The 19,133-nt window shown below is 47.8% G+C and overlaps 1 protein-coding gene across 4 annotated transcripts in view; it reads left to right on the top strand.

The window, feature by feature from the left end:
• Window positions 1-19,133, top strand: part of TFAP2B (transcription factor AP-2 beta) — a 104,912-nt gene that overhangs the window by 70,141 nt on the left and 15,638 nt on the right. For all 4 annotated transcript variants that reach the window (XM_069605756.1, XM_069605759.1, XM_069605758.1 and 1 more), the window contains 3 exons: window positions 5,051-5,270; window positions 6,997-7,115; window positions 13,727-13,868. In XM_069605756.1, the coding sequence (XP_069461857.1) occupies window positions 5,051-5,270; window positions 6,997-7,115; window positions 13,727-13,868 (481 nt within the window). The remainder of the gene's footprint in view (window positions 1-5,050; window positions 5,271-6,996; window positions 7,116-13,726; window positions 13,869-19,133) is intronic.

The following is a 19,133-nucleotide window of genomic DNA, read 5'->3' as shown; positions in this document are numbered from 1 at the left end:
CTTTCAAGTTCCATAAAATGAGAACCATTTAAATTGGGCGAAAACATCAGGAGTGGTAACGTTTATTTATTTATTTATTTATTTATTTGTATTTGTAGAGCGCGCAACAGCCCGTGGCCATCGGAGATGGTGTTTCAGTTTTTTATTTGCATTCTGGGAACTGTAAACCTTGATTTATGATAGATAAATAATAACAATAATAATTTGATTTTTAATATAGCGCTTTAACCTCAAGCGCTTTACATTCATGATTTCAAGTCCAAGAATACAAAGAAAAACGAGCGCGGAAATGTCGCCTCCTGAACGCACAGGGGCATGTTGGCATCTATTGTACAACACATACGAGAGGGAGAAATCTGACATGGAAGTCTCACGTTACATATGATTGTCCGGTACTCGTGCACGGAAGCTGGAAATAACACGATGCCACAGACACCATTAGACGCAATGTATTACAAGAAGCAGCGTGCACAGGGATATGCAACCTTCGGCTCTCCTGCGGTGTAAGTTGCAACTGCCACTAGCACTGGCCAGGAAAAGTCTACAGTGAGGCATTATGGTAGAGGTAGTCCAAAATATCAGAAGCAGCTAAGGTCGGATACCAAGCGGTCTGCAGCCTGGTGCTCTCGACTACAGCTCCCATGAACCCTCCCCATTAACTGCGCAGGCCAGAGGTGAAGGGGGGGAGGGCTTATCAAACACCTGCAGCGTTTCATTTCACGACCCCTTATTTAGATAACAGCGTGTACCCCCGAACGGGTTTTGAGCCTCGCGCAGACGCGTCTCGTCCTGGCCACCCAGTGCACTCTCCGAAGGTGCGAGGCGCACACCCTCATCCCCGGAGCCATCCAACATGAAGGCAATGGGCACGGGCGAGATCGAGGGGGTGCGTTTCACTGTTGCCTTCATTCGTGCGATGCACCCCGGGTTAGGAGGGCACTGCCCATGCCCGCTCGTCTTTTTCATCAGCTCATTGGTGCGCAATGGGTTCACCAAATCATGATGGGGCGGGGAGGCGCAGTGCGCACGCCTGCTCTGTACCCACTTCTCCCGAGCTGCACGGCGCACACGTGCACGGTTCACAGCCACGGCTCCTCGGTCGTCCACTTCCTCAAAGCGTTAGCTTTGTATAATCAACCCCACGCTCCCTCCAGATTCAAGGCGAGGGCGGCATTTCTCGAAAAGCACGGATTATGTGGACGGCAGCATTACCGAAACGGGCGGTGGTGGGAAAAAGAGAGCGAAAAGAGCGGGACGTAAACAGCAAGCAGGTCAATGATTTGGACTATTGATACTCTTAAAGTGCACGAGTCCTGCAACATGAGCAACCACCCCGTACCCCCCCCACCCCACACACACGCACGCACACACCTCCCCCACCACCTCGCACAGGCTGTAGGCACGGCACGCATCCAGCTGGGGGTGAACCGCGACGCCGGTAGCCGGGCGCAGGCCGCTGTGGATATTGGACTCACTTCTTTACTTTGTGTAGTTATATATGCATTTATGTATCGTTGGATCGGAACAGCGTTCTCTGCGCTCGGCGCACTCATGGAACACATTAAGGGCGCCGCGCGCCAGGCGCGGACGTACAGACCTCTGAAACTTCCGTTGCCTCGATGTGCAGTAATTCGATTTACTGCACTTCCTCGTAGGACTTGGCAGCATGCTTCCATATTATGGAATCACGTGTCTGTCCTAATGTACTGCAGGTTATTGCATGAGGGGGAAGGCCTAGCCATACCCGTGGTTTGGCCCATCCATGTCCCAGAGCCAGTGAGGGCACATGGTGGCAGAGCGCGGGCGGGCACACACCCTCTCTTGCATAGAGTGCGGCGATACATTGCCATCACTGAACCTTTCCCCAGTGGTAAGCCACACTGCCCGCTTTAGCCTACAGCACACGTGCCAGGTTTTGCGGCATGCCGTAAAACGACGCAAATGAATCATGCGCAAAACGCACTATAGCGCTTCAATAAGTGCGTGCGAATAGTCCAATTTCTGAAATGAAAAAAAAAAGTAAAATAGACTGATCATTACATGATTTTACTGGCCTACAAAGTACAGGTTCTGAAATTGAAAAAAAACAAATTAAAATTAAAATAGACTGGCCATTAAATGATTTTACTGGATGAAAAAGTACAGGTTCAGGCGTCTGTTTTAAATGTACATCAATAACACGTGTTGTTGTGCAACACAATTTGATGGCGCCCCGAGGGGATGCAATTCTTCAAAAATGAAGACAGAGCAATTACTCCAAATGCACTTGGGCGTGTACTCCTGTGTTTGTTTTTACGCATTTGCCCTTCGTCGGGCTAATGTCTGTGTGTGCACTCCAAGCACTGTGTTGATGGATTCTGGGGCCACATGCACGCGCCCCGTCCAAGCACTGGCCTAGGCTCTCTACTACTCGACTGGAGGTGTGTTTTAAGGGATCTATAGAGAGTGGCCCCATTCATGGAACTTTTAGCGCAGTGAAAAGTCTCTTGCACTGCCAACAAACACCCCGAGTCACAGAGTGGTGCAAAGACAGTTTGCACACGTGGCAAGTCACTTACCACCTCTCTAAAAGGTCCATGAATTGGGCCCTTTATATTTAAGTGTGTGTACGCACTCGCCTCAACATTGGACATTAATAGAAAAGGAACACCAGTAGACAGTGCAGTGAGTGTGTGTCCGTGTGTGTCCGTGTGCACGCCTCTTCAGTGCACATAAATAGAAAATGAACACATGTAGACAATGCAGTGAGTGTGTGTGTGCACGCCTCTTCAGTGCACATCAATAGAAAATGAACACATGCAGACAATGCAGTGAGTGTGTGTGTGTGTGTGTGTGTGCGTGTGTGTCTGTGTGCACGCCTCTTCAGTGCACATAAATAGAAAATGAACACATGTAGACAATGCAGTGAGTGTGTGTGTGCACGCCTCTTCAGTGCACATCAATAGAAAATGAACACATGCAGACAATGCAGTGAGTGTGTGTGTGTGTGTGTGTGTGTGCGTGTGTGTCTGTGTGCACGCCTCTTCAGTGCACATAAATAGAAAATGAACACATGTAGACAATGCAGTGAGTGTGTGTGTGCATGCCTCTTCAGTGCACATCAATAGAAAATGAACACATGCAGACAATGCAGTGAGTGTGTGTGTGTGCGTGTGTGTCTGTGTGCACGCCTCTTCAGTGCACATAAATAGAAAATGAAAACATGTAGACAATGCAGTGAGTGTGTGTGTGCACGCCTCTTCAGTGCACATCAATAGAAAATGAACACATGCAGACAATGCAGTGAGTGTGTGTGTGTGTGTGTGCGTGTGTGTCTGTGTGCACGCCTCTTCAGTGCACATAAATAGAAAATGAACACATGTAGACAATGCAGTGAGTGTGTGTGTGTGCACGCCTCTTCAGTGCACATCAATAGAAATGAACACATGCAGACAATGCAGTGAGTGTGTATGTGTGTGTGTGTGCGTGTGTGTCTGTGTGCACGCCTCTTCAGTGCACATCAATAGACAATGAACGCATGTAGACAATGCAGTGAGTGTGTGTGTGTGCGTGTGTGCGCCTCTTCAGTGCACATCAATAGAAAATGAACACATGTAGACAATGCAGTTTGTGTGTGTGTGTACGCCTCTTCAGTGCACATCAATAGAAAATGAACGCATGTAGACATTGCAATGTCAGCAACAGATGCGCATTGTTTTCTGGCGTATACATCAGTTGTGTTGAACACATTATAGTTATTTGGCGCTGTTTTCGCTCAACAATATAATGAATTGGGTTTCTTTTTTGTTAGCCACACACGCACACAAACACACACACACACACGAGATGAATAACAGAATAGAATATGCATGGATAAATGGTATTATGAATCTATTCTGGGAGACGTGGAAAGTTGGAGAGTCCGCGGACCAATGCGACTCACACTTCTGCGCAGACGTTGTATATATTTGCAGCATACTGGAGCAACATGGGTGCATTTATTTCATGAATTCTGTAGTGAATACAAGTCAAGACAGATGTTCGAAGGCATACGTGGGAATGTGCGCATATACACGTGCACGTGTAACATCTGATTGAGTGGGCCTGGTCAAAAAACTTGGCTGTTATCCTTTTATACATAAAATAATTTGGGAGGGTTATTCTTTTTTTTTTTTTTTTTTTTTTTAGAAAACGTGACGAGGACCCCGCACAACGAAGGGGGGTGGGTACATACAAAGGGTGCCAGTATCGCGAATAGTGTTAATTTCGGAAAGTAACACCATTATTAAAACAAGGGGCCTGATTTAAAAAAAAAAGTTTATGTAAATCACGGTGTTTCCAATGCACGGTTTACACCCACCTTCCCATACAGAGGAATTCATGTTTCCAATAAACCTTCTTTGGCGCATGCGTCCTTGTGCACATGATGATCTGGGACTCCTTTTCTAATAGGAACTTTGGGGATTAAACTATTTAAAAAAAAAAAAAACCTTTACGGTGGCAGGCGATATGAGAGCGGCCATCTAATTTAGGAGAATCTATTCGTCCACAAATCCAGAGAATGTGTTACCCACTGATTCAACAGTTCAACACACATGGGCGTTCCTGCAAAATTCCAGTGAAGTGGTACAAGCGCCATTTCGCAGGTTAGACTTCCGGGGGGCCGTTTCCGTTTAGGCCTTCTAATTGTATACAAAGTAACCCGCGTGGCCACTCTGTCGCTCGAGGCGCATGGACTTAGTTAGTAGTACTTATGTAATATATTTATATATGTGCGATATATATGATCCTTGACACGCACCGTTAAAAGGTGCGCAAAATGCACCATTGCCAACGTTCCCTATGTTGGTGGAACGCGCCCGGATCCTGACTACACGTTTTTGATGGGACTAAAAACAAACCGTTTCAAAATCAGGCCCCCTATGATTGCGATTTCCCAATTATTCTGTTTTCACCTCCCCGCATTTCGCTTTTTTGTGTGGCTATGACATTCTTAGAGTTATTAAAGTATGCAAGCTTGGACCAGCCAGTGTTCGTTATATGACCAGGTTTTTCCTCCTCTGCTCCGCAGTTCCGGTTCCGTCCAAGTCGGTGACGTCGCTGATGATGAATAAAGACGGCTTCCTGGGCGGCATGTCGGTGAACGCCGGAGAGGTGTTCTGCTCCGTGCCCGGCCGCCTCTCCCTGCTCAGCTCCACCTCCAAGTACAAAGTGACAGTGGGGGAGGTGCAGAGGCGGCTCTCCCCCCCTGAGTGCCTGAACGCATCCCTCCTCGGCGGAGTTCTCCGGAGGTAAGACGGCCACACCTGCATGCGGAAGATGGAGGGGGGAGTGGACGGGAGTTGCAGGAAAACAGGGAGATGGGAAGTAAATCAGAAAGGGATATATTGCAATTGGGCCATACATATTCAGAAACTTGTCAAACACTGCTCCCCCAGAGGTCAACCTTCTCCACCTTTCCAATAGCAGTTCTGAGGTCCCCACACTTCAAATTAAGTTCTAAGGCCGGAAGAGCGCTGGTCCTGGCTTTGCATTAAGACACGTCACGAGAGGCTGCAGAAGCAGCAGCGAGTGGGTGACTGGCAGTGGTGTCCGTGTGTTACAAGGTCAGCTGGTGACATATTAGAAATTCAGGTGGTGGAAAAAGCTACAAAGTGTGTGCACCAATGACTACAAGTTCTGTAAGAGCATCTTCTTTCGCTGTGTTTCTTTCACTCTTGATGGTACATTTTAAACCCAGATTTTATTTTTTTATGTTCACATAACTTTCCATGTAGGTAATAGAAGGCTTCCATTCCGTACGGGGAAGTAAAGCTATAAGAAAACTCTATATGCTCAGCATGTTACTATTTCAATATATATGTTGTCGATTTGGTTTATTATGTGATCTGTTTAGGTTTCGACTTGTCTCTTAAAAACGAGGCATTACTTTACTTTAGCACTGCCTTTTTTTTACACCTTATAAGAGTCTCTTTCTTAACGGCTATGACTCCACCGATACCACCACCTGCCATTACGTAGCCGGTAAGATAGCTCAGCGGGTTAAGCGCTCGCTGCTGCCATCTGAGCATGATCTGCAGGTCGCAGGTTCGAATCCTGGCAAGGCCACCTCAGCCTTTCACCCTTCCGAGGTTGATAAATGAGTACCAATTTCGGTTGGGTGATATTGTATGTAAATATGTGCTCTGTAAAGCGCCTTGGATTACAGCACTATATAAATAACACATCATTATCATTATGTCCCTCCCATGCGGTGAAATCCCAGAGTATTTGTTTTCCATTCAGACATACTGGTGGGAAGAAGGGAGAGTGGGGAGGTTTGGGGGCAGAAGGAGGAAGACATAGAGGAAAGGGGTGGACAGGGAGGAGAAGCATTAGGAAGGATAGGGGGCATGGACATGTGAGTTTGCTCTACAGATAAGTCTGGAACTTGAAAACATGAGCACAACGTAAATCACTTTATCGACATCCACCCCTCTCCTGCCCCCCCCCCCACCTCATGTCCTCTGAAGTGGAGTCCTTCTGACTTTGGTAGTAAGCAGAAAACACAAAAAACACCACAGCAAGACGGGCTGAAACATTTTTTTAAAAAAAATTCTTACTAGTTCTTTTATAATACATTTCTGTAACGGGGGTAGTTACAGGGCAATTTGGCTACTGTACTGGTAGCGAGTGGACAGTCTCTGCCCATCCCTGCCAGTCATCTTTAAACTCCCTACCACTTTGAAGCCCCTACCGGGGCAGGGGGAGGGGAAATATTCTTTCCAGATTAGAATGATTTCTACTGGATCCAGACGCAGTATATGGGGGTTTGAACATTAGGACATACTTGAGGTGTTTCCCAAAGTTTCGTGACAGGCGGTAAAAGGGCCACTAACTGGATCCAGTAGAAACTCAGTGTGACAAACTGATCTAATGCTTTATTGGTAACAAGTATTGGCACAGCTAAAAAGACCTAACACCGATTCCTCCCTTATTCCAGGGCCGGTCTTTCATGGTGGTATTTTTCACTTTCAGAGCGAAGTCGAAAAACGGTGGTCGGTCGCTACGGGAGAGGCTGGAGAAGATCGGGCTGAACCTGCCGGCGGGTCGGCGCAAGGCCGCCAATGTCACCCTTCTTACCTCCTTGGTGGAAGGTAAGGGCGCTGGGGGCAGAGGACTCCACCCACGGTATCATCACCACCTCCTGCGGGTGTTCACTGAAGGAGATTGCAGTGTGGCCACTGCTGATGCTGCACCGTGCCAAGTGGGAGGGGATTTGGGGGCGGGGGTTGGTTTTGTTGATCCTGGCTAAGCAAGGGGGGCTGAGGATTATGCACTTGGCCAAGCAGGGAAGGGAACTCCTGATGCGGCACCTGGCTAAGCAGGGGAGGGTACACGTGATGCTGCATCTGGCCAAGCAGGGAGGACTAGTGGTGCTGCACCTGTCCAAGCAGGGGAAGATAGTGGCTATGCTGCAGGTGGTCAAATGGGTGGGGGCTAGTGATGCTACTAAGGTGGCCCCAAAATTCTCAGATAGACTAAGAGGCATCAGAGTCAATCCAAACCAGACACAATGATGGAGTAGACAAAGTGCACAGCAAAAACCCACCTTTATTCACATCGAAACAAATCCGCGACAACATACAAGCATTCAAGTCTTGCTGCTCTCAACATATCCAAAGACAATTGCTTAAGTGCTACAAACTCATCATCCCCAATGTCATAACATAATATCTTTTTACAAAACCTACGAGGATAGGTTAGCGGATTTTGCTACATATGCATTCCATAAGGCTTAAACATTTTATTGGGTTAGAAATATCTGATGGTTCCACCTGGAACCACCCCTTTATTTATCAAGGTTAATCTACATCATCTTCAGGACAAGGGTTTGGTTGGAATACTACTTGATGCTCGGCATAACTCCAAGAATGTTGCTAGGTTGGCACATTGCTAACCAACCTTGGACACTTATGAGCCAGACATAGATTAGGGGGAGAGGGCGCCCACGGACCATTCTTCCTTCAGTTAAAAGTTACCATCCCTCGTTCTCAGGCTATGAGACCGAGCAATCCCTTTGTACTTGGCCTTGTGCCTATATGTGCATTTAGAGAGTAGAACAGGTGTCCTATCTTTATTTACTTCTACTTCTAATGAATGGCCAGTGTTCTCCAATTATGGGTCACATGCTATGGGACCATATTTGGAATAGATTGACCTCCTATTTATTGAGGTTTTAGCTAATATTAATGTGTCAGGTTTTCTGTTGCCATTGGGGACGTTCTTTAGTTATTCTTCATGAAGTCTTTTGTCTTACTGTTGTACTGCACCTGGCCATCAAAAGGTTGTTTGTGCCCTTCTGAAACTGAATCTGTGAGTTTACTACTTGCTTCTTGGGAATTGCTGTCTTGTGTCTTTGTTCTGCCGTTCAATCTTCCCTTATTTCACTCTAAACTTGGCACTAGTTGCCAGCTACTGCCTCAGCTCTGCACGGATATGTATTTCTGTGGCTTCAGCCTTTTGAGTTTTCTCGGGGCGTTGAAGCCTGTGCTCATTCAGAGACATGCTACGGCTTCCGTTTTTAATAAGGCAGCTGCCCCACTGCACACTTGCTCCTGTTTAAGCAAGCAATATTTGTGTGCCGTTCATGCTGCATTCAATGTATACATTGGTCATGCTAGTGTTCTTCATGCCTGTGGATGCTATGTCAATTTTATTCATGTCCAAATGCATATATTAGCTATTGTATATGTTCTTCCTGTGGAGTGCATGTTTGCTTTGTGTCTAATGCATGCTCCTTTACAATCACAATGTTAGTAGCAATGGTTTTGCCATCTTCAGCACATGCTGTCCCGATGCCCTGCTGTACCTGTGTTGGATGAGTGTGGATGGCTGTCTCAATGAGTAGCATCTCTAAACTGTGTGCTATTGGTGCAGGGGAGGGGCAGGAGCTATGAATGGCATATTGTTCTTCCTCACTGCACCTGTCCAGGCACATAGATAGGGTAGCCAGGGATTTCAATGGTAGGGCCGAGCCTAGGGGTCAGGCCTTGACCCTAGGAGCCCACCACGGCCGAGCCCAGGAAATCCCCATCCCTCCCCATCCCAAAAACAAATAAACGTGCCCCTGGTGAGCCACCATCGGGGCTGCATTAATTTGTTTCCTATTTTGCGCAGTTCTTTCCATATTGGCAGCGCTGCGGGCAAAATGGAAAGAAATGCAGAAAAAGGAATAAAAAAATAAACACGGCCCTGGTGCCTTGTCGGCACCCGAGCTGCCAGCTGGGCCAGATATTTTTTTTTTCAAATTTGGGCATTTCTTTCCACTTTGCCCACGCAGCGCCGGCAAAATGGAAAGAAATGCCCATAAAGAAAGATAGAGCGGGGAATGGGGCCTACTTGAATCCATAGCTGGTGGCCTGCTCACGCCTGTCTCCTTCACCGAATGACTCCTTGTTCTGCCCCCAGCCAATCGTGTTGTCTGGGGGCGGGACAGGAAGTCATGGATCAGAGGGTGGTGTGTGGGTGGGCCTGCAGCACAGACTATGCTTTTTTTAATTTTTTTTTTATTTGTCAATCTGGATACTAGCAGCCATAGTGGGGCCTGTGGCAGGCCTGTGGTGTATGGGGGTACCGGAACGAGAGTCGGGCTGGAGCCACCAGTTGACCACAGGGCTCGCCAGGCTCATGCATACGGGCACTGTTGGTGATGAACCTGGCTAAGCAAGATGGACTAGTGATGCTGCATCTGATCAAGCAGCCAAGGGCTGGTGGTGCTGCACCTGGTGGTGACTGGTGGTGCTGCACCTGGCCAAGCAGGGAGGGACTGGTGGTGCTGCACCTGGCCAAGCAGGGAGGGGCTGGTGGTGCTGCACCTGGCCAAGCAGGGAGGGCTGGTGGTGCTGCACCTGGCCAAGCAGGGAGGGCTGGTGGTGCTGCACCTGGCCAAGCAGGGAGGGACTGGTGGTGCTGCACCTGGTGGTGACTGGTGGTGCTGCACCTGGCCAAGCAGGGAGGGACTGGTGGTGCTGCACCTGGCCAAGCAGGGAGGGCTGGTGGTGCTGCACCTGGCCAAGCAGGGAGGGACTGGTGGTGCTGCACCTGGTGGTGACTGGTGGTGCTGCACCTGGCCAAGCAGGGAGGGACTGGTGGTGCTGCACCTGGCCAAGCAGGGAGGGCTGGTGGTGCTGCAGCTGCCAAAGCAGGGACTACTGCTGGGTGGCATGTGTGTGTGTGTGTGAGGGAGCCAGTCAATTGTCCTTTACATACTGGGCCTTGTAGGCTCGTAATTATAATGCAGCACGAGCAACTACACACTCCCGAATAGAGTGCGCTTTAGGCTAAGACTATGATGTGGTCTCAGTGGGCAACTCTGCTCACGGCGCGTCTTCGATGATATAGTGTTGTTCCCTAGTTACCGTGCTATTTTAGCAATTGGTGTAGATGTGAGGTGATGCAGATCAATATGTACGCATGCTTTCGCGCCTTGAAACACTCGTGTATAGGCGCGTTACAAATGCCATATCATATCATATCATATCTTTCATGTTTTTTTTATCCTTTCCATTTTTCTTATTTAATTTAATTTTCGCTGGTGATATGTGTTTGCGCATGCCTTAAGCAGCCATGCACGGGCTGCCGCGTTTACACGTCTACACATACACAGACAACGAGTCACATCCTTGAGTAAATCAAACGTGAAAACCAATCAGCCCCTCCAATACCTAAACGCCACACAGCCCATAGCGAGTTTATCAAACCCTGCGCGTGTGCGCGTGCAGAACCCGCAAAAGAAATAAACGTACTATCGCACCTAATTACAACAAAGCGGGTGCCATTATATTGTAAAGGGCGAAATGGGGTGCTAGATTGCTTACCAGTGGCTGCTGCGACCAACATTCACAGCGAGCTCGGGGCGAAGACATCTGTCCCGATGTTATACCCCCCCTCCCCGCCCCCACCGGACGTTCCAGTGAAGGGGGGCTAGCCAGGGGCCCACCAGCTTCTTCGGTGCCCCCCCCACCCCCCCCGGGCCCTACAAATCACGGAGAGTTCGAAGTTCAAACACGTGCAGGGCCCTCAAGTTTCCCGTGGCCATGATTGAGAAGGCACCCCGGTCCTGTTGTGTTCGCTTTGGGCTCTGGAACTTGCGGCTCTTTTCTAATTCTTAGGAAAACTAAAAGCCCCAGAATTCCGAGGAAAAAACAGGACTGGGAGGGCTTCTCGCGTATGGCTACTGCACATTGGTGAGCCCCGCAAACGTGTACGCTTAAATTCAATTGGGAAGCTCGCATCCTTGTGTAAGCGCGACGATGCCTTATTTATGTAAGAACACTTGCGGATGATTTGTTTTAATGCGCAATAATAGCTGTCCTTTTTCATCATTTTGAAAGGGGCAGGGTGAAGTTTAAGGAGTCTTGCTGTGGGTGGCTGAGTGAAAGCAGGGCGGGCATGCGTGCAAGAGCTGTGAGGCTGTTCTGCGGCAGGGGCTGGGGAGGTGTGCGTCTCCCCGCACCGCCACCTTTGTCTCAATGCAGCGCCACGGGTTTCGAATGAACGTTTAATGTTCCTCTTCACAGCCAGTAACTGACCCCTCTCGTGGACCCCGCGGGGAGGGTCGCTTCCAGCCTCTGTTGTCAGACAACAAAGAGCGGCGTCGGGCTTTGTGCCCGTCTGTCTGGAGGCCGAGGACACCTGCCCATTCCTCCCGCGGCCATCTCCGCGCAGCTGCAGGCGCAGGCACCGCGCAACGACCCGGTCTCGCATTTATCGGATTCCCATTTTAAGAGTAGCTCCGGGCCGATGGAAATTCCAAGCCCTGAATGGTGCAAATCAACCCCCGGACTCGGTCCACAGGCGCCGCCTCCATGCCACCTTCTGGAGCTCGCTCTCTGGCCGCTCTATCCAACCCAGAGCTTAACTCTTCAGACTGCGGCCACATTTGCACGGTATCATCACCCTAGTGCAAAAACACTGGGGCGATATTAGAGCACCTTTGCACCAGGACAAGTGCTTATTTACATGGTGTTAGTACCAGGGCTCATTTTGTCCTGTTGCACAAATGCATCAAAAGTATATATCTAGTTTGCTCTAATACAATGTTTGCCCCCGTGCTAACACCAGGAAAAATGGCACTTGCCATGGTGCAAAGGTTTTCTAGTATGGCCCCCAATGTTTTGTACATTTGTAAGCTGTCCTGGGAGGATAGCTTAACGGCAACGTGCGCGCCTTGGAAGCAAGACGACACGAAGCAACACAGGTTCGATCCCCGGGTCCACGCTTAGAAACCTCTGGGTGTTTAAGTGCATTATAAATACGCAACTAAGACAACAACAAAAAAAAAAAAACAGTTATGCAACTGAAAAAAACAAACAATTCCTGTAACAGCGTCATTGTGCTTGCACTAGTGCAAAGTTTCTGTAATATGGCCTCAGAAGCTCCCCTACATAGTGCCTTATTTGGGCTGTGACACATACTACCGGGGGATCTCTCAACCGTGCACTGGTCACAGAGGTACATTCGGAAATGTGTCTTATGGCTTTAATGGATGCACCTGTGCATTTACCACTTAGCTGGGCCCATGGGTCCACAATGAACCCAACACACATTTCATTGGGGTCCCGATAACGGAGCCAACTCCCCCAATAGGGTTCCTCTCTCCATTGTCTGCAATGGGTCCACTACCCCGAACCCTCTGGTTTCACCTCCTTAATTCCCCCTCCCATTATTGCATTCAGTGATTCCAGTATTATTGTCCATTTGAGGGCGCTTGGATCAGACTAAACTTCCGCCTCTTTTGCGACTCTGACCGCAAGATGCGTACGCAGGGTTCTACGTACTTTCATCGAAGTAAAGTACTACTGTGCTACCAGTTAGGGTGACCAGCTTTTTCAAATAAAAAGCCGGGACACGCCATAAACATAAAGGTAGGACTATGCCTGCTGGCTCAAGCCCTCACCCACACACATCCCCCCTCCCTTCCGACCCCCCTCCCCAATGATCCGTTGTTAAATAATTTACACATGCAACACTTATCCTGGATTTAAACAGTGCAGCTTTAGTCGTCACTAATAACATTGAACACAATTAGCTTTTGCTCAGATTGCTATTACAGGGTTTACTGAGTATCAGTGTCAGGGAATTCTCTGTGGCACAATTAGTCAATGCCCGTTGTTAGTAAGTGAACAGTTAGATGTTCTAGTCCACCCTCAGATGGAAGAAGAAATGACATACATTTAATAAACGTAACGTTATTTGTTTTGTAACTCTGATAAGTAATGGAAACGTCTGGGGCAGTCGGTGCACAGCAAAGACACTGGGCCTGATTCATGGAATTGTTTGCCCTCTGCAAAGTGACTTTGCACTGCCAACTTTGCACTGCAAAAAGACACTTTGCACAGTTCCATGAATCAGGGTTGGTGTCGGCAGTGCAAAGTCACTTTTCAGCCGTGCAAAACTTTCTACGAATCAGGCCCTATATCTATACAGCGGTTTCTAATAAGCCTTTAATTGGACGACACTTTGGCAACATGTTCCCTTGGTGTGACTGGTGTTCACCTCCCATTGAGGATCGTCCCCATATCTGAAAGTCGCTCCCAATTCCTGTCCTTGGTGAGGTGACTAAACACAGGCCACACAGTATCGCTTCTCGATCCGTAAATCATATTCTGTGACTTCATCGGTTTGTGAGCCACCCCCATCGTCGTTGTCATCCCCACCGGGGAACCGGACCACAGTCTTATTTTCTGCTTCTTTTCTTCCCCAGGTGAAGCTGTTCACTTAGCGCGAGATTTCGGATACATTTGCGAAACGGAATTCCCAGCCAAGGCGGTGTCCGAATATCTGAACCGACAGCACACGGACCCCTCCGACCTCCACTCCAGAAAGAACATGCTCCTCGCCACAAAGTGAGTCTCCTGCCCACGTGTCCTTCAAAACGGCCTCCGTCCATGTGCGCATGTGCTGTGATGTGATCTTGATAACATTGCTACTAGAAACAGCTGGTGATGCTTAAGGCTGCAATGATTATATACAGAACGTATGAAGCAAATACAATTACATGAGATGCCCCACCCCCATGTGAATAATGGCAAAACTCTCAGTCTGCGCATTCCTGCCGTGAAAACATGATTGCATTGTGGCTCGCATCACACAGTGGACACATCTCGTAGTGGAGTTTTTAATGGTGAGGGAACCCGCCTATCCTCATTTGTCTTCCTCCCCGATACTTCCTCATCCTGCTTATCCAGTTTTTTTGTGCTTTGTAACGATGACCTCCGAAGAATTGACACAGTCATAGTGTGCATTGGTAAAAGTGCACCTCTGCAAAGACTTCCAGCTTGACTGGGCATTTTGAAATGTTCTGTCTTGGACTTCAGACAGTACATCTCTCACTCCGCCTCTCGTGTTGGGCGACTGAGTAGTTGTGCGCCAAGTTGCTCTGGCATTACACCACAGACACACAGACAGTCCCATATAGATCCACACACCAAAACAACACCAAACTCATACTAGCTAGAAGCAAGCTCAACAGTGGCCTTTTTTTTTTCCAAACTGAAGCTAACAACTGCATATCAAAGCTCTCTGGCGCTTTCCTCTCCATCCCACTAACTAACCTCCCCCAACCCTCCTTCCTTTTCAGATCCACCAGAGCACCTTCAGACCATGAAAATGGCACTGTGCGCAGCATTAAATCACAGGAACATAACATAACATTAGGCCCAGTGAACCACCATTGTAGGCTCTGTAGAGTCTACGCTAAGAAATACATTTTCAATATTCTCTTCCTCGCCAACAGACCGGGCAATATGTGTTTTTCAATGACTTCCTTATGAATATAGATGGGCCATCCTCGCCCAAATGTCATAGGCTCTCCTCATAAACTTCATGTTGTTTCGCCCAGAGAAGTCATCTGTGAAATGACCCTCACCTCGAGGCCATGCATTTATGGTTCTTTGAGGGTCTGACTCGCCACATCTTCCCTGGTTCTTTGAGGGTCTGACTCGCCGCATCTTCCCTGGCTCTTAGAGGGTCTGACTCGCCACATCTTCCCTGGCTCTTAGAGGGTCTGACTCGCCACATCTTCCTTGGTTCTTTGAGGGTCTGACTTGCCACATCTTCCCTGGTTCTTTGAGGGTCTGACTCGCCGCATCTTCCCTGGCTCTTAGAGGGTCTGACTCGCCACATCTTCCCTATACCAATTTTCCCCCTGAGTGCTCCATATGCACCTTTACTCTGCAAATTCTAGACTCTGTCACGTCTGACAGGTGGCTTGGCAGTCCCAGGCTACTTTTTTGGGATCGACAAGGGACACCTAAAATGTTACGTGAAAATAAACCCTCCAGACTTACAAGGCGTGCCAGAGCTTATCCCAGCTCCATCACACACACACATGCTTTGACTAATTCTAGTCCCACCTTCTGATGTTCTAGTACCGGCCATCACAGGAAAATACTCGTTGCCATGAAATGTTAGATTTCCCCTCTCTTTCTGATCAGCATTCCATGTGGTCCAGTGCCAAAGACTATACATGCACCCTCTACCTCCACGATTGCAAACCTTCTTCCTCAACCCCTCGTATCTTTGAAGTTGTTAGCGTGTTGGTGTGCCCTTGCCCTCAAATGTTTTCCTTCTTCCTTTCTGCCACACACCACAGTCTATTTTCCAAAGGCAGAAGAAAAATCCTCTGCTCTCCTGACAGTCCACGGCACGACAATGGTGCTTCGAACGGTACAAACGCATAGTAACATAACTTGATACCATAATGCACATATCTACGGTTTTGATGGATGAAGACCAGTGTACACACTTTTCCTAAAGAGTACACACCATTCTTGTTTTTATTTTCCAAATGTTATTTGACATGGCAACGACTTAGATTTTAGACCCAATAGTTAAAGGTGACATAAGAATGCCTTAAGGAGTGGCTCGTTTACTTCTGTTTCGTAATAACGGGATTTTGGGCTTGTGAAAAAGCGGGTAGAGTCCAGTAAGCCTTCCATTTCCCTTCCTGCCTCAGTCTGGCCCGTGCCGCCCACCTATCCCTTGTGCTTATTCTCCTCACTGCTACCATCATGTATAACCGTACTGGAAGAGCACATGGCATTTCCCTCCATGGAGTAACTCAAGACATATCCTATCGTTCTTTTAAGGACACTTACACCTTGACAGCACTTTCCCATTTCCCTCTACACTCGTGCATTACGCTTAGATAACTTGCCACGACGCCGCATGGATTTGGCACAGGGTTAATCTGTATTTAACCATTGTATTCATTGCAGACTGGTCGATGAATATGATCATGTGTATTACATTAAAACCCAATGAATTCAGGGCTGCCAGGTGCCCACACGTCTCCTCTTATGTACTTGATCAATATTTGGATCATGCATCAAAGTGTGGAAGGAAGCAGACGAGGCGTGTCTGAATCATTTGAAGATCACCTGCTTCATAGCTGCCCCAGCACAGCAACTGTACATCCTTTTCTACAGTTGGTAACGTTGAAAGAGTGATGCAGATGGGACCCTATACTTAACTGACAATCCTTTGTCTCATTCTCAGTTGAACGATGAGTCCCTGTGATGTGACATTCGGGAAAAGAATTGCACACATGCTTTGTACTCTGAGGTTTCTTTTTTGAACTAAAAACCAAATAACTGGATAAAGCAGTTGTACATTAATTTAATAGGTTTATAACTTTTGGTTTCATGGATTATTTAACTTTACCAGCTATACATTTCAAAAGCTTTAAAACATTGTCTCATTTGTTTATTGATCTAGCCTCGTTTCTCATTGCAAAAGTTTATCGCTTGGAACCCGACCAAATTCTTATTATATCCCTCTGAATATTAGGAGTTTATGGAACATTGGCTAATCCCTCTGAAAGTTAAGTCATTGTAAGGGTTTCCTGATCGGAATATGACCGAATTCTTATTATATCTCTCTGAATATTAGGAGTTTATGGAACATTGGCTAATCCCTCTGAAAGTTAAGTCATTGTAAGGGATACCTGATCGGAACATGACAGAATTCTTATTATATCCCTCTGAATGTTAGGAGTTCGCAGAACATTGGCTAATCCCAGAGCTACACAAACTGCTAGATCCCAGAGATGGATCAAGAGCAATGCTCCCTCAACATTCTCCACGTTGCCTGCACACTCGAGAGTCCCGCTGTGTGCTCCGCTGCTGGCACTGCCCCCATTTATCTCTGGCTGCTACAGGCATACACAACCCAGGACTCCATTATTTGCCTGCCGTACTCGTGCCTTCACCTGGGCCACCCCTGTCAGACGTGGTCCAGAAGAATTTTCATGGCCCCACGCTCACCGCTCCTTACCTCCACTGCGGGTCGCTGCTGACGTATGGAAACCGGGGCCGTGAATTAACTCCGCTCTCTGCAGCTTCTCGCGCCTTGCCCAGGCTGCACAAGCCAGATGTGTGCCAACATTCCCCAAGCCCCCAAGCCCCTTTCTCACCCACTGTCCTCACTTTGCCCACTACACTACCCTGCCATCTTCCTGCCACCCACCCAGGAACATTCCACTTTCCCCACACCCATAGTTCCCTATTTTTTTAAAATCACAAGTTTGGGATATAAAAGCTTCATAGACGATTCTTCGGGACGTACCTGGAGTTACGAGCCTGTGTGCCTCATTAAATGCCCTCACTGTGCTCAGGCCTTTCACTCGATCCTCAGGGTCCATAACTCCAGGTATGCCTCTCGGGCTACGTCAATACATTACAACTTTTCTTCAGCACTGGCTACACTTAAAGCGTTCTGGTGAGCCTTACATATTTAAAAAGGAAGGAGATAAAAATAAGTTAGGACATACTCAGGGCAGGATAGGAAGATTACAAAATGCAAACTCTAGTAGGGGAGATGTTGTGGCTGGTTATGTGTGGTGGAGAAGATATACATTTTGAGGCTTTAGTGGAAGGTGATGATGCAACTTGCATCACAGTTGTGGGGTCGGTGGGGGGTGGGGGGCATTCCAGGTTCTGGGTGCACACTGTATGAAGACTCGTTTTTGTGAGCAGGTTAGCTTGCAGAGTGTAGTGTGTAGGAGATTTTGATTGGCTTGTCTGTTTATGTGGGTGATGGGTGCACGTTTGTTCTGAACTTAGAATGAGGTTTTGTTGTGGATGTCCTCGTATGTGATACAGAGCTCATTGAAAGTGATTCCTTGGGTTATTGTTAGCCAGTGCAGCTGGATGAGCACGTTGGTGTTGTCTGAGTGCTTTTGGGTGTAGATTGAACCATGCTGGTGGGTTCTGCATGGCTTCCAGGGGGGCAAGGTTGTAGTTGGACAGTCCAATGAGGATAGAGTTTCATAGTCCAGCTTGAAGCAAAGTATTGCATTAACTGCCTTACATAAGCTATCAGGTTGAAGGATGTATCTTATCTAGCATTGGAGGTGTAGCTGGCCGTTGCATGCTTCGGTGACGGTGGCTATGTTGTGTGAAAAGGATAGTCGGGGGAGGGTGTCGATGGTGAAGCAGAGGGAATTGACTGGCATGGAGAGGGATACATGTGAGTTGTGTGTAGTGATATCTTTGATCTGTCAGGTTGCACCTGGGGATGAAGAGGTATTGTGTTGTATTTGAAGAGCATGAGGCAGTGGGTGGCCATCCAGGTGGTGATGATGCATTCAGAGTGTGGTGTTGTAAGGGAGAGAAGAATTTGAAGTATATTTGTGTGTCGTCTGCATATTGGTGACAGTGGATGTTGTGGTTGCTAAGAGTCTGTCGGAGGGTTTCTACACATGGGTTGGGGAGGTGAAGTGATAGGAAGGATCCTTGTGATACCCAGTATTTCACTGGGATGGGGTTGGGTCAATGGGGGGGGGTGTATCAGGTAATACTGCCCCCATACATAATGTCCCCATACATAATGTCACCAGGAAAAGCCATTGGCGACATTATATGGTGACATTATGTATGGAGACGGGTTGTGGGGATGTCCCTTTCTCCCATTTAAAAAAAAGAAATAACAAACTGGGGTCACGGGAGGGAAGGGAAAGCATTTTGGATGTAATAATGTCTCCGCAAAAAACATCGACTTTTTTGGCAGGCGGCATTTTTGCGGTGACATTATTACATGGAACCGGGAAGGGGGGGTTGCATGAAAACAAACCCATGGAATTTTCAAACATGGTGGTCATTGTACAATCA

Source organism: Ambystoma mexicanum, chromosome 4p (genome assembly GCF_040938575.1).
Source record: "Ambystoma mexicanum isolate Mex_15411 chromosome 4p, UKY_AmexF1_1, whole genome shotgun sequence".
NCBI classification, from domain to species: domain Eukaryota; kingdom Metazoa; phylum Chordata; class Amphibia; order Caudata; family Ambystomatidae; genus Ambystoma; species Ambystoma mexicanum.
This window is presented reverse-complemented; position numbering and strand designations above follow the sequence as displayed.